The sequence below is a fragment of the Aythya marila genome (genome assembly GCF_965140915.1).
Source record: "Aythya marila genome assembly, chromosome: 2".
NCBI classification, from domain to species: domain Eukaryota; kingdom Metazoa; phylum Chordata; class Aves; order Anseriformes; family Anatidae; genus Aythya; species Aythya marila.
Genome location: NC_139043.1, coordinates 145,185,284 through 145,209,863, shown reverse-complemented (window position 1 = coordinate 145,209,863; position 24,580 = coordinate 145,185,284). Strand labels below are relative to the sequence as shown.

General features: G+C 39.7%; 1 protein-coding gene across 1 annotated transcript; it reads left to right on the top strand.

Annotated features, from left to right (window-relative positions):
• The first annotated feature begins 55 nt into the window (after positions 1–55).
• On the top strand, positions 56–24,580 carry LOC309875659 (ATPase family AAA domain-containing protein 2-like). The gene is made up of 25 exons (XM_082755329.1): positions 56–206; positions 1,032–1,110; positions 2,641–2,713; positions 4,868–4,978; positions 5,419–5,524; positions 6,334–6,456; positions 6,685–6,787; positions 7,017–7,132; positions 7,964–8,138; positions 8,514–8,602; positions 8,942–9,101; positions 9,973–10,063; positions 10,491–10,805; positions 11,752–11,878; positions 12,856–13,039; positions 14,035–14,220; positions 16,019–16,148; positions 16,300–16,496; positions 17,642–17,801; positions 18,157–18,270; positions 18,367–18,516; positions 19,578–19,832; positions 20,526–20,659; positions 21,625–21,753; positions 23,179–24,580. Exons 2-25 carry the CDS (start codon positions 1,057–1,059, stop codon positions 23,218–23,220), a joined length of 3,324 nt encoding a protein of 1,107 aa, XP_082611455.1. The 5' UTR covers positions 56–206; positions 1,032–1,056; the 3' UTR covers positions 23,221–24,580.

The window sequence follows — 24,580 nt, the reverse complement described above, 5'->3', positions numbered from 1 at the left end:
TAAGGAGAATCCCATCTTCACTGTTTCAAAATACTTTGTTTCTGCGTTTCAGTCACCAGAACATTGAGGAGTAGAGCTGGTGCAAAACCTGTGAGACGAGTCCACGGAGAAAACAGGGACTTGGAGCTGCGCCGCAGCTGTCAAGTCCGACGCAGTCGGTACTCTACTCCTAACTCGTCTATTCTATTTGACAAATTTATAACAAAGTAAGTCATCTTTTCTTGCAGACATCTTAAAATGATCTTTCTTAGCAAGCCTTTGCGCTATGGCATGATGTTGGCCTCGACTTGCTCTTTATTTTGACAGCAAAGAGGTATGGCTGCTCCTGGCCTTGAGAGTTCAATTAGTTGAGTTTTCCCCATTTGGCAGTTTTCTTAGCATCAGAAGTGCCATCATTTTTAATGAACTTTTTTTTCCATACTCACAAAAGTGAATGTAATGCTTGGTTAGGAAACTGAGGATGGTTTGATACAGTCAAAGCAAAGTAGTCCTAGCGATTCTGCACTTCTGTCAGTGGTTTATTTCTCTTTCTGAAGCCAAAATTGTTTTCTGCTTCAGAATTTGCTTTCCTTTCATTTCATCATTTTCTACAACACGAAACTTAGATTCCCACGTAGAGAAGAACAAACAGCCTTTCCTCGGTTAACAAAAAATGACTTACTGCTACTGTGCAGAGCAACTTAAGTAGGATTAAAAGTTGACATAATTTTTTTATAACATCTTCTTAGGATGTCAGAATTCTTCTTTTCCTGCTGCATTTAAATATATATATATTTTTAAATGTGCTCAGTAAGAGGGAAAAATAAACCTGAAAACAGCGTATGTTTGCAAATCCTCAAAAGCTTGTTCTTAAATCTCTATCAAAAATAAAGATTTGACCTAATTTTTTGGTAATGTCTAAAATCTTGGCTAAGTGTCAATGACTTTTGCTTTGTGCATACTACATTAAAATCACTTATTGATTATGTGTGCTGTTTTATTTTTTTCATACATACCGAATTTTGATCTTACACGTCAACTTTGTATCTTAGTACTGCGGAAGTTGTGCTACAAAAAATGGATGAAATGGAGCAGATACGTAGATGCCAAAGACGTTGGGAAGATGTTGAGGTACAAATGACAGAGCAAATACTCCGTCAGTTTGCCATTTTTGTAGAGTATTTCCCGTAGGGAAGTAACTTAGTTGTAATTTTAATTGAACTGAAATAACTTCCTTCCAAAGAATAGTGTGGTCTAAACTACCATTTGGTCTTGCTCTCTGGTTATGTCTTCATGTCTTACTGATACGGTTGTGCTCCAGGTATCTTTTAAGAGTGGAGGAAGCATCTTCTGCAGAAGACGTGGGATAACGGGGAGATGCTGAAATGCATGTCTTCCACTCCAGTTTCTGAATTGCCTTCTGCTTTTTGAATGGACACTGTTTACAAACAGCTGTTTTGGACTTGGGTTTTTACTGCAAATGTTACTAAAAGCTCTGCCTGGGGGACTGAATATGCAAAAAGCCTGGTGCTTTCCATCAGCTTGGCAGTTTAAGCTGTTTAGCTTTTTATCGTTAACTCCTAAATCATATTTCTCATCATGGAAGGAACGCACTTACTTGGAAAGCTTGACAAAAGGCAGTGCATAGCTTCCTGTGTTGGTCACTCGCTCAAATTTTGACTGAACGTTTTTTTTTTCCTGAGAGCTCACAAAGAATCTCCAGTATCATGTAGCTTTAATCATCTGTTACAGGCAAACGGAGCTGTTTTCTTTAATTGACCTAACTTGCATTTTAGAATTCTTCCTTGGTTGCAAACTGCTCCCAGAGTTTTCAGCAGAGTTTTCAGAAGCCTTTCAAATTTCCAGCTGAATGAACTGATGGCTACTTTATGTATATTTGTTCGTGTGCTGGCCTTGCCTGAGAGCTTAAATAAACCCCTGTCTGTAGAGGAACCCATGTTAAAGTTGTATGCAGCAATCATACTTCCTCTGTCTTAGTTTTGCTCTATTAAATTAAATTATTTTATTAAATTACTGTTCTTTTGAATGATAGGCACATCATTGTAAAACTTCCCGATAACCTACTTTCATAGCTTTTTGTTTAGCTCTGAATTCCTTTTTTTTTTTTTTTTTTTTCTCTCAAATCACAGAATGGTTGAGGTTAGAAGGGGCCTCTGGAGGTCACCTGGTCCAACCTTCCCCTGCTCAAGCAGGGACACCTAGAGCTGGTTGCCCAGGGCTGTGAAATTAATCCAGAATTGTCCACAGTACTTTTTATTAGCATCTCTCACACGCCTGTATGATTTCTTTTGGTATGTCTGCTAGAAAGGTAGTTCTTTTTCCTTGGTTCTGTCACGCTGTAGGTTATTAACCTATGATTACCTAATGCACTCAGTTTTGTATCTGGGCAAGTATTTAACCACTGCATGTACTGAGCCCTGGTTTAGAGCAGAAATTCTTGTTACTGATTGTGAGTGCACGCAATCATATTCCCATTCTGTCATCTTGTGCAATAATTTATTTTTTGTGTGTATACGGGGTGCCTCGATAATGTTTCTGTGTAAGCATCAACAGACAGACGTGTCTGTCAGTGGATGTATGTGTATGCACGTCTGTTTTGCTGCACGTTTGTGACCGATCTTTCTTGCTGCTTGGAATTAGGAGAACCTTGATATCTTCACCTGTGTGAGGTCGGACTTTGAAAGAACTGGACCTGGCAGTCCAGATGAGATTGGTGAGTTCTGGTTTTAAGTTTTCTTTACTCTGTTCTAACCAAAAGCCTTGTCTTGAACAACTGAAACAAGCTAATCTACTGGGTATTTGTCTTCTGTAAAAATTCTGTGTTGCTATTGACTTCACAAGCCTTACTATGAGCTCTAGGGCTGTACTGTAGTGAGCTCAGAACAGGTGAAAAAAAAAAATACAGCACTTTTCCAAACTGCTTACAAGATAAAAGGCAACAGATGGTTGTAGACAGGTGGGAATGGAAAGAAATGGACAGCATTACTCAGCATGCGAAACGGTGATACCGCTACAGCAGGAGCGTGACAGTTTTCATGGTTTTGAGCAGCACAGCAAGAATTTTCAGGAAGCAAGATAGATAGGCTGCCAGATGTGTATGAAAAGCTCCTCCCAAGCGTGAAGCTCAGCAGGAGGGAAGATAGCGTTGTGCATTTCTGCGTTTAGGAGGCAGTCACCGTAAGCTGCTGTCAGGGCCTGTAATTAGGAGCTGTCATCTGGGTACTCAGTGACTTGTGGAATGAGGTTAAGCCACAAAAGGCCATATTAACTTGGAAGTGATGGGAAAACTTACAGTTTTTAAGAAGAATGTTAGTTGTGATTAAGGCAGTAAATTAGATCATCCTCGTAGGAGCTTTGTAAACAGATCAGAACAGGGCAAGACTGTACTTAAGGACCGAAAAGAGTGTTGCATTAGATGAGCTGACGAGTTAGATTATGTGATAGAGCTCACCTGCACACCTGCAAAGGAGCTCAGAGAGACAGTGACAGGAGGCTGAGCCCCAGAAAAGACTTTGCTCCTCCCTTCAGAGGCCCAGAGGAGCAGAGAGATGCACAGTGGCAGGTGGGAACCCGAGGGAAGTTCTTCAGAGGAAGAATGGCTGGGCCGTGGACTAGTAAGGGAGAAGCAGAGTTGACTCCTTTGGAGGTTTAGTTAGGAAAACGTGAGCCGAAAGTCTTAGTAAGAGTAGCTTGAATACAAGGCGGGGGCCAGTCTAGAGGGAGAAGCTTGGTTAAAGTGTGTGGGTTTCAGGGAGCTGTGCAGTAGGGACTTGTAGAGAGGAATATTAAATAGCACTTTGAATGGGAAATGAGCCCGGGGCAATTAATTGATGATCAAAATGCAAACTACAATTTTAAATCAGGAAAGAGCTAGACTATACTTTTATAATGAACAATACGCCAGAAAAGAGTGAGGAAAGTGTCAGTGTTGTTCTAAAGGAAGTTATTGGAACAAAGGAAAGGGTTAGAGGAGCAATAAAGCAGAGAAATTCATGCTTTTGTGATAGAAGTGTTGGAACATCAAGGACTGGAGATGGTAGTGATCACAAACTCATTTCCTGATCGCTCAGTTTTCCGTGTGCTGTCTGTATACCCCATGGCACCTACCTTGCATTCAGAAAGCAATGCAACCTTTGGGGTTAACAAATAAAAACCAAAGAGGGCAGTGCTTTCCAAGAAAAAAAAAAAAAAGTCCTTTTGGCAAACAGGTAGGTCAACGGAGTATGTGCATTCCTTCCTCGGTGTCCTGCTGTTAACGTGAGAGGATATTCAGCAGAACCCAGTAGATAATTGCACTCTGGTTCTTGTGTATTTTACCATCTTTCATGAAACAACTTCAGGTTACTTGACAGAAGCTAATGGACTAAACTTGGGTGCATTTGGCATTGTTTTCTCATTGGTGAGCTTCAAGCCTGTGTCTGGCCCATTATTGCTCCCAGAATTTGTGGCAGAGTTCGACTTGGACTTAGATGACTATGCTTAGTCTTAGCACTCCAGATTATTAAAACCCTTTCCATTAAATACTTTCTCAAACTAAGAAGTGACTTTCTGAAGTAGCTGATTTCAGAAGATCTGCATCTTAGCTAAGCAATATGACAGAATTTTGCCTGTTGTTAAACGCTGAGGCTGACGACAAGTCCATCAGTGGTTTCAGAGAGGACAGAACAATGTCTAGATGCATGCTCATCTGCTAGGATTTGTGATTTCTGAAACGTGACTTGCATAAATTCATCTTAAGGTTTTGCAGGATCCACTGTGTCATTCAAATAATGATAATAATAAAACTTACAGGCATCTGTGTAATGCCTTTTGGATTTCATATAACTTGCAAAAGTACGTAACGATTCGGTGTCATTTTGTGGTACAGTACAAACATCAAGAGGAAGTGAGAACAAAGAAAATGATGGTGAAGATGTTCCAAGGCGTTACAACCGTCGACAGAGGAAACCTGTTGACCGCTACCAAGCTCCTATGGAAAGTAGGTTGAACGCCCAGTTTCTCTGAAAACCTTATTTCTTGCACATAAGTGAGATAAACTTTTTGAATGCAAATACACGTGTTTGCGCACACAGTTCTATTTCAGTTCTGTACCTTCATTCTGCACATGAACTTCCCTGTTTTTAGCAGACACGTGTGTCCTGTGCACATTGTATTTCTTTGCTGTTTGGCGTACTTAGTGCTATGTATCCTTGATATAACAGTAATTAATCACACTTAATAGTCTTGCTCTTGTGATTTTCAGTTCACCTTTAAAAAGGGCGTAGTTTTCCACTTGTACCATGCACTGCTGAAAAGCAAAACCAGTTAAAAATTCTTCTGGCATTAGGGATGAGTGAAACACGTGGCATTTTCTTTATCTTTTGATATCCTCCTCTCTTAACTGTATCTGTATCATTATTCTAAATTCTTTCCTTTCAGTAAGACAAAGAGATCGAGAGAGGACTAACTCGGGCCAGCCCCGTTCTGTCAGACAGAAAGAGTCACTTGAAAATGCTGGGTCACAAAAATCTAGAAGACGTGCCAGGTTGGTGTATGGCTAGTGATAGCTCTTACTTATCCGTAGAGCTGTCAGTCTCCTTACTGCATAATGCTTCAAAGGGTTTTCAGTTTAGTGGTAATTGCAGAGTAAGTTTATGACCGGTACTTTGGTAGTCTGAGGATAGAGAGGAAAGAAATATTTGGAGGGGAGGAGGCGGATACTTTTAAGTTGGTTTCTGTTTTAAATCCAATATTTGTGGGTCGCTGATAAGATGATTATGGAGGTAGTGTCTGAGTTTCTGTAACTGAAATTCTTTGGTTCTGGAACTGAAGCCAGAATCCCCCCTTAAAAATCTTAGTCAGACTATTTAATCTTGAAGGATACAAATTATTTTCTTAAAACCGAAAATAATTGTATTCGATTTAGAGGGAGAGGCTTTATGGAAGTTCCGTTAGATTTAAAAAAAAAAAAAAAAAGTTATCACTCAAATACTGACTCTAGTTTCTGTTTGGAATCAAGTAATGTTTCTATATGAAATTAACCTTAAACAATAAAAGATCTAAATGAAATCATAAATTGCCTTAGTCATGATAAAGGCTTTTTGGATTCTGTAAGCAGTTAGTGTGTAGAGAATGCTGTTGATTGCCAGATATTTTGTTGAGCATTCTTGAAAGCAGACAGTTGTCACGAGGAAAATCATGTCATGGCCTTTGAAATCAGATTCCTAAGGAGTACAATGGACTGGAAAATAGATCTCAGAGTAAATTCGGAGATGGAATTCCTTTAATTTTTGGTGTTACTTAGTATCTGCTCTATTTTCTTTTTAACTTTCTGGTTTATATGCTTGCTTGCAGACGGAGACGTGCAGATGACATCAGTGATTCTACATCCTCTTGCTCATCTCCCTCGCTTAGCACATGTGATACGGAGGAGGGTGGTGAGAGCAGTGAGGACGGCGAGAGCACATCTCCAAGAAGGTTGCTGTCGTTAGAGAACAGGGGAGGGATGAATCTCCTTCAAATGAATATTTAGCCATGTTTAAGTTTATCTAAATTGAACTGTGGAAGTTTATGTCAATTAATTAGGTCTTCTATATATTAATTAATGTCTTCTACATTTGCTTGGCATTACTATGAAAAACAAAAATCTTTGAGCTGTATCTTAAAGAAAAACAAGCCTTATAACTTCTCCTTAATTCAAATCAGGACTTTTCGAGTGAAACTTCAGAAACAGGACCTAAAGAGAGTTCAGAGGGATCAAAAGAAAGTTGGAGGAAGTCAGGGAGATGCAATGCAAATAGATAGTGCGGTAAGTCTTAAACTAATCCTCGTGTCAGCGAGTGTTTCCAGTGATTATGGGAGATCTCAGTGTGCCATCTACACCATCTACAACTCCCTTTGTTGATGGTTTTCTCTAAAGCAACTTCAAAAATTGCCCAGAATGTTTCCGTTGTGCTGAGAGAATTTCTGATGAAACCTTGATCTATGTTGCTGCTTTCTTTAACATACAAACTCTGTGGTGTTGAATTTCTCTTTAGATTGGATTTGAGAATGTGGGTGGTCTTTCCAAACACATCGCAGCTTTGAAAGAGATGGTGATTTTTCCCCTCCTGTATCCAGAAGTTTTTCAGCGGTTCAATATTCAGCCCCCAAGGTAACTCATTAAAGTGGTAAATCGTAAGTCAGCTGTTTTCAGGAGAAAGTTCAATTAAGGTATCACTATGCTTCCATGCTTCAACATTTTTGGCAGTGGTGAACATTTGTTTTAGTAGTAGCAAAAAGTGGTTTCTTAAAAATGGACAGAATCCAGAATATTTGTAGGTTAAAAATATAAGCAACGTCTTAAAATTTTAAGTTTTACCATCTGGTGTTTTTAAAAAGTTGGGTTAGTTGGGTTGGAGTGGTTTTGTTCTCAGTTTTATGTACAAGTCAGCTTGATTAGTTTGTAAGCAAGAAGGGATTATCTAGTGGAAGTCAATTGTAATATGTTGCCTGGAAGCCCAGTTGTTTTTCCTGCCTACTTTTGCTTTCTTTTTTTTTTTTTCTCCTCTGAGTGCTAAGGCATCGCTTTTCCTTCTGGCTTTAGGCTTCCTCACTTGCCATCAGCAATAGATGGTCTGAGAGACCAAACCCAGTAACTTAATGCTTTTGAGAGGAGCATTAAATGCTTTACTATCAGATTCTGCATATTGTGAAAGCAAGAATATGCAGTTTATCGCTGAAGAATAAACTGGTGATTCACCGTTCAGCCTATTCTCAGATTCTGTGCTGAAGTTTTCCCGTTTGGCTCCGGTTTGCTGTAATCACCCTGTTTGTCAGCAGTTTTGGAAGTGTCCTTCTGGGACAGTATGCTCTCTTTTGAAGGTTTTATACACTTGAGTTACCCCCTTATTCATTTCTTTGGGTGAAAAAAATGAATTTTCTCGTGAAACGTTGTAAAAACGCAGAACTTCTATCTGTTCTTATTATGTTCTTATTATTGCAGAGGCTGTCTATTTTATGGCCCCCCAGGAACAGGGAAAACACTAGTTGCTCGTGCACTTGCCAGTGAATATAGCCGAAGTGACAGAAAAATATCATTTTTTATGAGAAATGCTTCGGACTGCATGAGAAAATACGTGGGGGAATCAGAACGCCAACTTCGTGTGTTATTTGAACAGGTAAGGTTGAAATGCACAGTGTATTCTGTCAGAGTTGAAACCATTGTTTTCTGTAGTCAACGTTTTTAAGTAGAACTTGCTCTTTTTTTGTATTTTGTTAGTTTTTTTTTGTCCCACTGCAATGGAAATGTCAGTGTTTCTGCTGTGAATGTCAGCTGTAAGAACTACTGGAACGATTTGCTTCCTGTAACCTGGATCCAGTGGGTTGACACAGACTGCTGTCTTCTGTTAGTCATGCCAGATACTCCAGTGGCTCTATCAGTAGAGGTCCCAGAGGCTAAAGTGAAAAATCAAGTTTAGATGACATTCCAACCATGATGTTTTTGTGCATTTTTCCTTTAAATAATGCTGTTTTACTCTGTGTTTTCGTGCTAGGCCTATCAGATGCGACCTTCAATTATTTTCTTTGACGAGATAGATGGTCTCGCTCCTGTGCGCTCCAGTAAACAAGACCACATTCATAGGTATTACAGTTTTGCACCTACATAAAATCTGCTTCATCTTTGGGGAAGTAAAAAGAAAAAAAAAAAAAAGGGATGATGACCTGTTTAATTTACTGTGAGCACGTTAATTTATCCTGCACACTTGTAACTCAATGCCAAAACAGGTGATTTTAAACAATAGCTGAAACCAATTTACTAAGCCTGGTATCAGCATGTGGTCTGTGTTAACTTACCTGTTTTTTATGTCTTAAAACGAGTCTTGTCCTTAAAGCTTGTCCTTTTTGACTACTCATGGAAGAAAGTCGTGGAATGTAACAAAATTTACTGAACCAGTAAGTAAAACTTCTATTTTTCTATTAGTTCCATTGTTTCAACTCTTCTGACGCTTATGGACGGCGTAGGTAACAGAGGGGAGATCGTGGTAATCGGAGCTACCAACAGACTGGATTCTATAGATCCTGCTTTACGAAGACCGGGACGCTTTGACAGAGAGTTCCTCTTCAACTTGCCAAATAAAGAGGTGAGAACTTAAATTCAACGTTAGTGCTACCATGGCAAAGTCCAACTTTATAGGAAAAAAAATTGACAACTTGAACAAGAGAGTGATATGTGGAGACACTGCGTTGTTCCGTGGAGGGCAAATCTGGTACTGGATATATATGGTCAGGATGATACCACCAAGTAGTTAGTTCTGTAATCAATCCTTTCATTCCCAAAGTTGTACCTGTTTGCTTAATTATTTAGTCCACTTGGGCGCTTTCATCATGAAGTTGTTTTTGGTCTCAATCCTTCACTTATGAATGAATAGGGGACGTGTTTGCATTTGATTGTGCCCCGGATCAGCGGTAGTAGTTTGAGTCATAATTATTTTCTTTATAGTAATTGTAGCAATTTGAGACATTGTGCCAGAAGTGCATTCTGTGAATTTACTGACTGAAAAGCAAATGTGATGAACTAATGAGACTGTCACAATGAAAGCTTGCTAAATGTTAGAGAAGTTTTTTGGACAACAAATAAATGCTTCTGGATAAATTTTTCATTACAGTATTTTCCTCTGTGTCCTTACGTCTCCTACTTTGGAAACTTGTTATTGAAGCTATAAATGCCTTTTCTTTCACTGCAGGTTCCTAGAAAAAAGTTAAGTGTTAAAAGTAAGAAATATTCAATTTCCTGGTTGAAAATGCAGAGTGTATATTAAATAACTGTAAAATACTTTAAAGTTGAGCAAGTAAGAAAAGCGTATTAATAGACAAGGGGTTTTGAGGGAGGACTGTTTTTGGTTGTTTTTGTTGTTTTTTTTTTTTTTTTTTTGCTTCTTGGTTTGTTTGTTTCTGGTTGGCATTTTTAAGGAAAACTTGGGACAAGCTAAAATGCAATGATTTTGCTTCCAGGCTAGAAAAGAAATTTTCAAGATTCATACTCGTGACTGGACCCCTAAGCCACCGGACATGTTGCTTGATGAACTAGCTGAGAAATGCATTGGTAAGACTGAAACCAAAGTGGATTCTTGCTTGTGACCAAGCTGTAAAGAACCTTAGCTTGTACCAGGCAGTACCCAAGCTCTTGTGCCTTGCTGCACAACTAGTCAAGGAGGCAGCTGGCACGCCTTCCTAGCAATCAGAGTTAGATGCTTTCATCTATTTACTCTTTGTTGTCGTTCCTCTTGTTGTCTGAGAACATGAAATGGTTCTGGGGTATCTTCCTCAAGAGTAGGGTTTTTGATGAGGAGTCTGCTTCAGCTGCATAAGTGCAGGATATCAGGCAGTGAGCAACGTGAAACTTCCCTGCAGAGCGGTAGCACTTTGAACTCCCTGTTAACCTGTTTGGTTTTGGCATTACAAATTCTTGAAATGTTGCATGTTGTAAACCTGGGCCTTGACTGATGTAACGTTTGATTTTTGTTTGTTAGGATACTGTGGTGCGGATATCAAATCCCTATGTACTGAAGCTGCTCTGTGCTCTCTGCGCCGATGCTATCCTCAGATTTATGCAAGTAGGGAGAAGTTGCAACTAGACGTTAATTCTATTAAAATAACAGCAAAGGACTTTTTCATGGCTATGAAGAAGGTTGTTCCAGCTTCAAACAGGATCGAGGCTTCACCCGTACAAGCACTATCACCCATTTTCAAGCCACTTTTTAAAAGATCAGTAGAGAATATTTTACAAGTTGTGCAGAAGATCTTCCCGCATGCACAGCTTGCGCTAAAGAAGGACCGAGAGCAAGGTATAACCACAGCATCCACTTCTTCATAATTCTGCTAAAGCAAAAACTTGTGGTTTGTGCAATCAACTTAAACCTTTCAGACATAATGATGGTAGAATTTTATTATTTGCATGTGCGTGTCTTTCTTTTGGGCATGTCTGGAATATAACGCGTAGGTTTTATTCTGGATTCGAAACTGAAATGCCAAATGGAAGCTCTGAATGACTCAATACACAGTAAAGGACGATGCGTTCTCTACTGAAGCATCCTGCTTCTGACGGCAGCTAAGATAATTAGCATTTGTAGAGGTTGACTTGAGGCTTGAAGTATAAGGCACGTATTTTTCTTTAAAAAACAAAAACTCAGATATTTGGAGGGGAAACATTTCTAGGTCAATGTTTCTAATTCCTTTCTGAAGAATGTCAGGACCAGGATACAAATATAACTGGTCTAAGCTAAATATTGTTTTAGCTATCATCATTTTTAACCAGTCTCCTAATTTAAATGTTTGTGGATCGTACTATACACGTGCATGTGAGATCAGTTAGCATTGATACTTACTAGATGAATGGAATTCTGTGGCCATCACCTCCTTAATTCCCGTGCTTTCATTGTGGGAACCTCCCCCAGAAAGAAATGGTCTTGTTTGTTTTTGTTTTTGTTTTGTTTTTTTTTTAGCTATTTAGCAACTGCAGAAATTGTTCGTAATCTCCTTTATTCTAAGGGGGAGAAAAAAATCACCAAGAGTAGCGTACCTTATACGTACACATCAGTGGGACTAAGTACAGCTTTGTAGGGCCTTGTGCCATCTCCTTAGATTTGTGGTGGGATGAACTCTAGGAAATAGCTTTCAGTGTGTGCTCTCAAATGAAGAAAGGGTTTTGGCACTGATTCAGAAGCTGTATGAATGTAAGAGAAAGAGACACGGGCTATTCAGGAAAGTTAACAAACCTCTTTTGCCTTTCAGACCATTTAAATCCTATTTTACAAGATGATACGTTCGACAGTGATGACGATGCATCCTTGGTTTCTGGAGATGAATTAAAAGATGGAATGCCTGACGGACCAGAGAAAAAATGCCTCTGTTTCAGCAGGTAAAGAAAGACAGATCCCTGTTATGTTTAAATTCTCAGGTCTGCTGAGTCTTTGTAAACAGTTCCGGCTGTTAAAAGTGCGAGGGGTGGTAGACGAAGGGGTAACATCAAGTTTGTGTGTTGAAGGGGTGCTTGGTATTCACGAGAAGAAAGGGTGAAGGGACTAAAGTTGTAATGAAATTGCTCTGAATGACCAAATTGAAAAGCCCAGGCTTCTCTTCCTAAGCCAAAGTGATCCATAGACTACCAGAACACGTTGACTTAATCCATGGCATTCTTTGAAAGACTCAAGACCACATAAATGTCCTGTCTGTCCTTTTAGCTAAAAACACCCCAACTTTATGGGTTTGTGTTGCCACCTTTTGCCCTTCTGTTTTCCAGGATTGTTAAACCAGGAGTGAATTATGTAGCAGAAAGAAAACTGAGAAATGGCTTGTTAAAACACCTTGAGAAAAATTTGAACGGTGTCTTTATTTGTTAAGCCACCAAGTTGTGTCAATCTTTTGGTATTTTAGTATGGAAGTCATGCAAGCCCACAGTTGGGAAGTTAGATCATGTTGTCACAGCAGGATCGGTTATTTTTCTCCGTTTCTATTGCTGTGCTGTCCAGAAGATTTTCTGTCCTCTAGAGCAAGGCTAAGTCTCAAGCATCTTTGATTTAAGCCAGCAAAGGTACAGCCTGATTGTAGTGGGGAAACAAATGCTCATTGCAAATTTATTTCCTAGTAGTAAAGCAAGATTGCAGGGATATTAATTTGCAGTCTTGGTTTAGTAAAGTATAGGAAACACAAGGGAAGAAGATGAAACAATTGGAATGACTGAATAACTTAACTGGAAATGTTACATGTATTTAATGTACTGCTGCCATTTGGATTATTTGGGGAGGGAAAAGAAAGTCTATAGGAAAAGTACTTGGAACATCTGTGTGTCTATTCAGCACCTCATTTATAAACTTGTTTTCTTAACTCTTGTTCTAGGAGTGCTTTCTGCGAACCAACATCATGCCGGCCCCGTCTGTTAATAGTAGGAAAAGAAGGGTATGGCCAGGTTTCTTACGTGGCACCCGCGGTGTTGCACGCTTTGGAGAAGTTTCCCGTTCACACCCTGGACCTTTCTGTTCTGCTTACAAAGGTTGCACCGCCAGAAGAAATCTGCGGACAGGTACCTTTTTTCTTTTTCTTCTCATTGGATTCACTGGCTCTATGTAAAGGATCAATTGAGTTGCAAGTAAGGTGAGCAAAATTCATTGGTAATGGAGGTGGCCTTGTTTTAGTGTGCTAGGATGTTTGCTTCTGTCTGAAAATCCCCTTTTCTTTTAGACAGAACCACAAACAGTCTGGATGTTGTACATGTCCACGTTTTCCATACCCAATTTTACAGTGAGGATGTTGCTGGCAGCTCAGGAAGCTGGGCGGTGTTGCTAATAAACATCTCTTTGTGGAAAGAAATGCTGCTCATCTCACTGGGATCCAGAAAGTAGTTCTCATTGCCTCCTAAGACTGTGTGCTCCCAGTAGATGGCTCTGTATCAGACTGCATGTCGGCTGCTTTTTGTAGCCTTCTTTTAAATTATACTAGTAAGGCAACCAAGGTTTGGGGCTTCTGTTTATTTTGTTTTCACACAGACATACACAACTTGTGCTGTTGCAGTATGTGCAATGAAAGCATTAACATTCACAAAACACTTCATTTGCATGCTGATGTGGTTTTAACTAGAAAAAATGAACAGATTCAGTGTTTTTACTTTTAGGCAGGAAATCCATTTTATTGTTTGGCATCACTACCTTAAAATATTTTTCCCTTTAGTGGAAACATTTGAGAGCCATCCAAGTAAGGACAGATGTGTTACACAACTGAATACTGATGTGTCCCATAAGAGGGACATTTCCTTTCTTTGTGATGCGATGATTGTGGCTGTGGCCATATAGCTACGGTGTCTAGCCACTGCCTGAATATATCCTTCCCATCTTCTGACTAGAGTTCTCTAAATACTGATCATCTGAAAGGGTGCACAGAGAAATTCCTTATGTGAAAGGATGCTTGCCACTCTGTTCACGTAGTTTCATTTCATGGGGCAGTCCGATGGCTATGTAGCTGTGTATTAACAGGTTATTCTACGTGTTTTAGTTTTCTTACCCAAGCTTTCCTTTTCACTAGCTGATCCGAAATGCTCAGAAGACAGCACCAAGCATAATTTATGTCCCAGATATCCATTCATGGTGGGACAACGCTGGACCTGCCTTGAAATTTACTTTTCTAACTCTACTACGTAACATTCCAGCATTTTCGCCAGTTTTGCTGCTTGCTACATCTGATGTAGGTCACTCAGATCTCCCAGAAGAGGTATTTGTCAATACTTTTCTTACTATTTCTTCAGTTTCTTGTAATTTATGAATGCTTTCAGCATCAAAATGCTGTGCTTTGGTAAATGCATGCTGTTATTACTCAGGCACCCTAACAAATCTCTTAAAATTTGCTTAGAGAAAAAGAATACTGTGAAAGCATCTGCTTAAGGTCAAGCAAGTGACTTTCACCCCCTTCTCACGCATGCAAATAATAAATTAATACGATAATCCCGGTGGCTACAAAGTGGTTCAGTCAAGAATATGCAGTGCTTGAAATGACAAGAGGATGTTTTCACTGAAGAGATTTCTTCTGACAGTCTGCCATTCCATGCTATGTTGGGTAAACTGCTAATAATGCAATTCAGTAGAGAATTTAAACACTTTGATTTAAAAAAAAAAAAAAATCAGTTTCTTTCTTCATATAGGCCAAAGCTTTCCAAGCTGGAAAGCTGAGTTCCAATTTCTGCTAAAGTAACTTTGGAATCGAATTCTAGTTGTATTCCTAAATAAACTGCAGTAAAAGTACATGCAGAACTTCACTGACTTCTGAGAGTTTACATGAAGGGAAGGTGCCCAAAACAGGAACACACTGTTCTCATTCGGATTATTTTGTCTGTTATTGGGGGAAGAGAACGGGTCTTACCTAGACATGTTTATTATCAACTGCTTTGAAAGTGCTTGAATTCCCACAGAAGTTTTTGCACAGGTTCTAAATTCCTTCTAAAATAAGTAGTGAAATTCCTTACTGTCGTGGTTTAACCCAGCCGGCAGCTAAACACCACACAGCCGTTTGCTCACCCTCCCCCCTCCCTCTCTGGGACGGGGGAGAGAAATGGAAAGTGAAGCCCGTGAGTTGAGATAAAGACAGTTTATTAAGACAGGAAAATAATAATAACAATAATAACAATAACAATAATGATGATGATGATAGTACTACTACTAATAATGTGTACGAAACAAGTGGTGCACAATGCAATTGCTCACCACCCGCTGACCGATGCCCAGCCTAACCCTGAGCAATCCAGCCCTCCTCCCCCCATCTAGCCACCCCTATATATTGTTTAGCATGACGTCAGATGGTATGGAATACCCCTTTGGCTAGTTTGGGTCACCTGTCCTGGGTCTGTCCCCTCCCAGCTCTTACTGCACCCCCAGCCTGCCCATTGGCAGGACAGAGCAAGAAGCTGAGATGTCCTTGGCTTGGTATAAGCACTGCTCTGCAACAATTAAAACATCGGGGTGTTATCAGCACTCTTCTCATCCTAAGCCAAAACACAGCATTCTACCAGCTACTAGGAAGAAAATTAACTCTGTTCTGACTGAAACCAGGACACTTACCTACCTTTTAATACTAGAACTTGAAAATGGAGGAAGACGTAGAGGTACTAGCTACTTCAGACACCTTTTGGTACAGAAATAAAAACTCAGCAAAAAGCCCTCACTTGTCTGCTGAAGCCTTTCTCTTCCCTCTGTAGCCATAAAGGTTCTAACTAAAGGATGCAGCGAGGCAAGTAAATACAAAGGAAGCGATGTTGGATGTGGTGAAAGCCATTACTTTATCAGTGTAGCGTACAATCCCTTCACCGAGATTTAATTCTCCAGGTGATTCTTAAAGGTGATACTTGAATTTGCCGTGCCAGCCTGTGAGCATGTAGCCTTTTAAGGCCAGGAAGATAACTTTTTCCAGTGTGTGTTCTTCAGGTTTTTATTAATTTTAAAAAGTACTCGTCTTTTTGGAATAGAATATGAGTTTTTGTGGCCTTAAATCTGAAATGTCTTTCCTCCTTCTGCTTTAGATCCAGAAATTATTTAATAAGGAATTTGGAGAAGTTTTCAATCTTGAGTTGCCTGGTAGGGCAGAGAGAGCAGCTTTTTTTGAGGACCTAATTCTAAATCAAGTGGCTAAGCCTCCTGTAAAGAAAAGAGGTGAGGAGGATATAAGAAGTACATCTAAAACTTTCCTATCTAAGTTGCTAGCTCTTTGGGATTTGCTTTGGTGGTCGTTTTCTGTCAGTAATTTGTCATATGCTTGTATTTGAGTACTGTAAATTGGCTAATTTTTCCTGATTAATTGAAGTTCATCGGACATTGGAAGTCGTGCCTGTAGCACCAGCAGCTGAGCCTCGGAAGCCACAAGAGGAAGAAGTAGTGATGCTGGAGGAGGAAGAGGAGGATACCTTGCGTGAACTTAGAATTTTCTTGAGGGACGTTACTCACAGACTTGCCACTGACAGACGTTTCAGGGAATTTGCAAAGCCCGTTGACCCCCAGAAGGTAAACTAGTGCTGATGTGTGTGTGTCTGTAACTGCTCAGTGTTCGTATTTCTCAGCGTTTTGGGGAAGGTTCAACTTCATTTTTAGGGCTGCACTATTGGGATTTTGCAAGAAGCAGAGGCAGTGCTTTTACTTCTGCTGACTCTCAAATGTCTCTTACCGGATTGTTCGCTGAAAGCCCTGGTTTCATGCTAAAAAGCTAGTCCAAATGCCAACACAGTTTGCTCGTGAAAAGGCTTTGATATGTAGGCACGTCACAGCACTGAAAAGCGCAGAGATCTTTCCTTATAATTACAAACAGTATTTACAGGACTACTTTAATGAAGTCTAAAGCCCTTTATTGGACTGTGAGTTCCTGTGGGAACAGGAATAGGAGCAGCAGTTTGTAAAAATAAGTTTTGAGATCCTGTTCTCTGTTTCATCTGGAACGCCTCAATAGGAATCAACCATAAGTGCAGTGTGTTTTCTTTTTCCTCCGATTGGCTGCTTAGAGCCCTTTTTCTCCTTAATTTATTAGATAAGCCTAAACTAGGGGCGTATATTTCAAAGACAGATGTAACTTGAATATACCTGCGGATCAGCGAAGTCCTCTTTGTGTGGGCATCCACTGGCTTTTCTTCCCCTTTTCTCCTAGGTTCTTGAGCTGTGAAAAATCTAGACAGATCCATATGTCTCATCTGAACTAGTCCTTAGGCTCCTCTTATGGTCTGAGGGAAGAAATCAGCACCTCTGGGCCCAGTTATCTCATTCTAAAGTAGATGCCTGCACTAGGTACTTCACAGGTGCAATGCATGCACCTTTTCCTCAATGTCGACAACAAAGAGAATGTTGGATGGCTTACTCAGCTTTCACTGTTGTGATTTTCTGAAGCAAAGTGAAAAGAATCTCCCACCCTCAGAGTTTCTTCTCTACCATGCACGTGCTTCTGACCTCCCTGCTTCTTGTTGTCCTCTCCTAGCAGCTCTAATGCCAGTTGAAAGAGCCCTCCCATTTTTGAGAAGCAAACTGGTTAATTTCGGCATCTTCCGATGCATCGCAAATGTTCAGAGTTTTTAGGAAGTCGTTTATGTAAAGTTTTCAGAATAATTTTGGCAGACAGTGTGCAAGGTTAAGAAAACCTCTGAATGCTTGTACTTGACCTGCAGGTACCTGACTATGCCACGAGGATTAAAGAGCCGATGGATCTTTCAACAGTTCTGACGAAAATTGACTCGCGCCAGTACCTCACTGCAGGAGACTATCTGAAGGACATCGACCTAATCTGTAACAATGCCTTAGAGTACTACCCGGATCAAAGATCTGCAGGTGAGGATGTGCTTTTTAGCCCTAGTTTAAAAAATCTGTCAAATGTAGAGATGGATAAATGCTGTGTGCGGACAGTAGACTTCGGATGGATTAGATGATTTTGGACGTCCACAGAGAACATCTCTTAGCACATTGTAAATATTTGATCATTTTGCTACTTGGGCATGGAATTGTGATATAAGTGTTCCCAAGGAACTAGTGCTTTTGTTTTAATTAACTTCTATGTTGTTATGCTGAAAATATTCACTGAGAGAACCTTTCGGAACCAACCTCTGAAGAAAGCAATTTTTTTCTGTGATCCAAACAGTTTCATTGGTTGGTAGACAACATTCAGTTAAAGTCTGTAAAATTTCAGATCGTCACAGAGCCTATGTTTTGCAAGACACTGCATATTCAATGGTGAGGAACGAAATGGAGGCAGAGTTTGGACGACTTTGTGAACAAATTAAAGAATCTCGTGAGAAAAGAGGTACGTGCTTTAACGCTAAGGATTTTAAGACTTGTCTCTGCATTTGTAACTGAAAATGCACGACGAAGACCTTTGGTATCTATTCTTTGTTGCAAGGTCGCACCTCTCCAGCGTGTGCTCCATGCGACAACTCCAAGTCACCACAGCAGAACCCTGCTCCTGAAGACGACAAAGCAGATGAAGAGAGTAATGAAAATGAGGAGATGGCAGCGGCACCTGTAGATGCCAGTACACCCATTTCTAATGGCAAGTTGCATTTTATTCAGCTGCTCTTGTCATTCCTACCTTTTCTGTTCTTGAGGTGCAACAGGTGTCTCTGATGCCTGGCTCTTTATGCCAGAGGTATTTTGTTTTCAAATTTACTTCAAAATGGGAGAGAGAAATCCAGAGGTCATTCATTCAATATAGTTATGAATTAAAGTTCAAAGAAAGTTGGTTTACAATATAAAAAAAAACAACAAAAAAAAACAACTTCGATGGCCCAATTGACATTTAGTCGCCCCTGAATTGCTAATTCTTGAGGTAAAAAACATTGTGGATGGCAGTTTATGAATACTTAACTAGTTTTTAATTATGCACAATGGTATTTTTACCCCCACTCCACCCCTCCCTTCCCCAAATGCTAAAATCTTAGCTACCTCATCCTGTGATTCCCAGTTGAAGGAGGGAAGTCTAACTAGTGAGAGTGGGAATTTTGCCATGGACTCCACACATATCCTTTTGCAATACTAGATGGGTACTACGAATGTTGGGCAAAACCACAAAGTCTGTTTTTTCACAAAAGGTTTACCGAATCAGGAAGCATACGAGGTATAAGTCTTCCCGTTTTTTCTCCTTTGAATATTCCCTTAAAATTGTCTCATTAATTAAACTCTTCCAAACACGTATTCAGCTTTGGAAGTCTTCAGCTTGATACCAGACTCGAAGGAGAGCTTCTTTCCAGAGGCTTTTATGATGTTCATCTGTATTAGTTCATGTAGTAAGACAGTGACTTTATCAAATAACCTCACGTTGGATTAATACTGCCCATCCAAAGTAAGAATCCTCAGCACGTAAAATCGTGAAAGTGACTGTTTAGTGAATGAAATTCCATAGCTGTGTGTGGTTTGTTTGCTTGTTTTTAATCTTAATAGCAAACTGACCCCATGAACTTTCAACTCTTTTCTCAGCATATGTAGGGATAGAGGCAGTGGCAGCTCAGTTTCTCTGTTTTCCTTGTCAGTCAAGTAAGACGAAGATAATGGATTTTGAAGAAAGAATTCTTTTGGTTCTGTTTTGGATTATTTTTTTATGCTGTCTCTTTGTAGGTGCGTCAGAAAGAAAGCGCAGAAGGAACAACTGTGCGCGTGCTGCAGCAAAGAGAAGAAGGAGTTCTCAATTTGATAAAGAGAACAGAGTACCAACAGGTGACCAAAACGATAGTACTGAAGAAGAGTTTGTGGAAAAACATGTTTCTGACATATGTCAAGTGAAACTGAACACTGAAAAGGAAAGCGCTAAGCTTTGTGGATATTCGACACCAAGATGGGGAACTAAAACTAATGAAAATCCAAGTTCAAATGGTAAGGGAGAAGTCCAACAGATCCTTTAGCACCTTATTCTTGCTGAGGAGGATTGCACTATTTCTTAGCTTTAGCCTTCAATTTCACTCTATTTTTTCTGTTACAGCTCTCAAAAATCATCACACAGCTTATTCCGTAATGATGTTGCTCCTCTAATTGTGCAAGCCAAGCCCACATGTTTCTGTAGGTGCTGGTGTTTTGATTCTAAAGTCAGTTTTTTTCTAATGGCACCTAACTGAAAGCCAGCAGTCACTGACAGTCACTGCCATTCTTTTATTGTACGAGGTGCTTTCCAATAACGAGCAGCTTAGGTGAAAAAGCTGCCCTTCAAGATGCGTGGATCCAGAGTAACATGTGGAATAGGAGACTTAAGCCCTATGTTGTACTCTAAGATGTGTTCCCTAACCTGAATTGGCAGCGTGACTCTTTTTTTCCACTATTAACCTTTTCAGGAGTGCTTTTTGTTTGTTTGTGGGTATTGTTGTTTGCTTTTTTTGGTCTTAGTTTCTAATTTTCATGGAGCAGTGACTGTAGCTGGAAAGAAGGGAGAAGCCAAGTATTTCTCAGTGAAGACGCTAACAATTCTGTCTCTGTATTTGCAGAAGGAGACTGTTCTGCAGGTACAGGATACTTCACTGAGACTGTATTCTAGATAAACAGAAAACCTGACTGAAGAAATTTGTGTCCTTCCAGATTCCTGGGCATTTCAAGCGGTGACTCCTGAACGTTCTTGGGAAGAAGACCAGCAACAGACAAGGGATGAGAACACTGTAAAAGTTCCTGCAGAGACAGACTACGTAGTTATCGTGGATCGCAATGAGCTCAAAGTATGTCTCATTTCAGCTTTCTTTTAATGCTCAAATAGGGCATATTCCTGTGACATGTGAAATTGCAAATTAATCCCATTGTTAACCAATGCCAATTAAAACAATTAATTGGAAGGACATATAGATAGTGAAATAATTCAGCCTGTAATGCACTGTGACTCTTTAGTTTCCACAGCTCGTTTAGATTTCTGTAGGCTACCATTTGCTTCTGGTCGTCTGCAGCTACATACTCGCAGGCTCACACAGCTAATGGACAGCTGTGGCAGTGGAAGAAGGTGCTGCCACTAGCTCGTCACTGTTGCTGTGCCAGAGGTGATCATCTCTGCATCTTTGGTAATAGAAATGACTGTGTGAGAGAGAGGTGATTGCTCCAAGCAGTCACTTTGCTATTTACCCACCCCTGAATTTAAAGGTAGGATTGAGCAAACGAATCCACCTTTGCTCTGGGCGTTTGAGCAATCTGTTCTGCCAGCAGAGTTGTAGGCATGGCACACGTGGGTAAAGGTAATCACCTAAGGGTGCTTCCTTTTCCAGCTGGCACAGCTGTATCTACAAGATCTGCAGCCTTTTTACAGTGCCCTGCGCTGCTGCAACACTTCTCGAATGAACTGCAACAGTGGCTTTGCTGTGGCAGCAGCTGTCCTACAGCGAGGATCGTGTCATTCCCTGCTGCTTTGGGAGCAGTCGACTTGCAATTACGACCATCGATGGGATAGATTGATTAGTAGTAAAAGATTGTCCGAAATTTCAGCCTTTCCTTTCTCTGAACGATGAAAAATTAACTCATTTTCCCTGCTGAAATCTCATGGGATATTTAATCTGTGTGTCACATTTTATTTAATAATGAAAGAAAAAGTAGGATGTCACTTGTATTGTTACTGTTCAACGTCCGAAAACATACAGAGCGTATTCAAAGGATCTTGTACTATTCTAAAGTTGTTGTTTTGCTCCATTGTTGTCTTCAGAAACTGTTACGCTTTGTCACTAAGATAACGAAGAGATTGGACATGTATCACCTGGAAAAAGTGTATGGAGTCATTATTCAGTGTATTTACAACCATCGAGAAGACTACGACAAAACCGATTTGGTGGAGGTAATTTTTGTTTTGAATTCTAGCACTTTCTGTCACTGTTAGGCAGTATTTGTGTGTTCTGGAATATCGTGGTTGTTTAGCATTGCTCTTACTGCTTAGCTGTCTGTGCGCAGACGACAACAACAACAGTACGACTTCTCCCTTTCAGTCTGGAAGACGTTTCTCCATCTTGCAAAACCATTGTTATATTTGGCATAATTGTTGGCAGTTTCTGCAGGAAAAAGCTTGAACTTGAAGACAATGAATGGGTCCACCCACACAGCCCTTTCAAAGCAGTTAACCTTAGTCTGTCAGTAGTTTTCCTTGAGAACCATTTTGGGAGCGGGAGGACTACGAAGGGAAGGTGCTTTTCTAAGTCTTTCACTTGCTCTCTCTCCCTCTACAGCCAGTCATGCACGGTGATAGCAGTTGTTCCATCCTTGGAGAGAAATTTAAGTATATAACAACAGTTTGAGACTTCTCTCTAGTCACACTCTGATCTCTTTTTAACTAATGCCCTTGAGCATCTGTCACTGGGGAGATTTCTGCCTGTGCCAGTTTTACACTGAGTCGAATTCTCCGGTCTCTTCCTGTAAAAGATGATTTCTGAGTTGTCCGAACTCCTCAGAAATCTGCGTGAGGCGTCCATGGTCCCAGTCAGGTGTCCCCTGTATACGCTGGATATTCACTCTTCACATTGAAGATCCTTGAACCCATTTATCTTAGAGTTGCTCGTGCTTGAGAACAGATAAAATGTGTTGTGCCGATCAGTCTGCCTTAAAAAGAGAGTGCCTCTTTTTTTTAGGCACTGGTCACCTCGCTCTCTTCTTCCACATCTGATAAAGAGTTAGAACGGACACTCTGTTCTGCCTGTGAGAGGATTATTTAGATTCAGGGAGGCCGCTCCTGAATAAAAAAATGAGATCTTTTAGCTCGAGAAGGGATTTATTTATGTTATCCCATGGCCTGTGAACTTTTGTAACTTAACATTTAATTGAAGTATTAAAAGTTAAGTAGCTTTCTTGGTTTTCTATTTCTTCCTTTAGCTTCGGCAAACAAATCTCTCCTCTTCAGAGTGCACGGTACAAGTTAGTCAGGAGCGTGCTCTACTGTATGGAGAGAGAGAGAGAACTGAAGGAGTAATTATTCAAAGTCCAGAAATTAACTTGAGCTTGTTGTGGCTTCTCAGGAACTGTTTCTTCTTTCTAATTGTTGTGAAACTGCTGCTGAGAGAGATCCATATAGTTGATATCCTCCTCTCTCTTTTGGATGTATAAGGATGCCTCTGAAGCTAGAAGGGGTAATAGGCCGTTGTGATGGTGGTAGCACACTGTTTGCTAAATATTACTAACCATGTATTACAAATTATTTATTTTTGTAGTAATAGAAAGTGTTCTTAAGCTTTCATTTGTGCTTACTGCTATTTTGTCTTTTTTTTCTTCCTAGGAAATTAAGAAAGAAATCTCAGCCTTCTGGTCCGACACGTAGTCTTCAACATACTTAATTTTTACTCTCCAGAGGCTTTTGTTGCACACTGTTCTGTTATTTGTAAACAATTTAGTAAATAGTATCTCATATAGGTATATAAAATTTCATGTATAGGTATTTTAAGATATTTTAGGTCAAATAAACAAATTTGTTTTTCTTAAATATATTTAAGTACTTTTATTTGATATTTTTAGCTCTCTATTTATTATCCTCTCTCTCTATGTATATGCATGTATATGTGTATGTATATAGCATGATAAATAGCAAGCTTGGCAGAAGGAATGGAATATACACAGTCTTCTGAAATCACACGACATGACTTTCATTTCCATTACACAACACCTTCATTTTCCATCTTTTTATCGCAGCTACTGCTGACAGTGCCTATGTAACACTGTAGATTTGAACGTCTTTCGGATACTGCCAATACCTCTTTTTAAAAGAAAATGACTGAAAACCGGATAGACTTTTAACGTACTTTGTCAGCTCTTCAGAATATATTTTTCTGAAGTAACCTGTGGTGCTCTTTATTCCACTGGACACTACATAAATGTCTTAAAAGAAACCTATATACGAAATGCAAATCCTTCAGAAACCTCTTAGTGCAGTTTAGTGCAGGAGGTACTTTTATGTCCTATAAAAACTTGTAAACCTCCTTGACCTTAGTGCAGGAGGTATCTTTATTTTATAATTTACTGATAGCACCTTAAAGGGCTTTCATAGCGTTAACACGCTAGAGAAAGGATGTGGGAGAAACACTGTCCACAAACACAAGATTTTTGCCTATTAAAAGTAAACGACACAAACTGAAGCAAAGCAAGAGTCTTGCTTCTAACAATGACAGTGTTACTGATACCAGAGAATACCATTTTAATATGAAAAACTAGTTACAAGAAAGCCTTATAGTTGAATAAATTGTTTTCTACTGACCTGGAGATAATTATATCTATTTATTTTCATAAAAATGAATATATTGCTGGTGATAAATATATTTAAATGAACAGAAAGCAATACTCTGTTTGAAGGATACCTCTTCAACCCAGCAGAGAAAAATTTCTCTGAATTTCACCGATACTTAAGTTAAGGCAGGAAAGGTTTAATTTTTTTGAAAATAAGATTCTGTATCAGCTGTGCTAAAATACACAGCAGGATATGTTGCTGTTGTGTTGTCACATCACGTACACAACACCTAGTGATGGTGAATACCATCTCTATGCAATGCAATCTATGCTGTGCAGTCTCTGCTTTTGTTAAGAAAACTGAAACACGTGTAGCTTTTTAGCATCTGTCCCAATATCAGTGTAGTATTAAGAATTTTTTCTTTCATGTGTATTGTTTGGCTATAATAATAAAAAGTGAG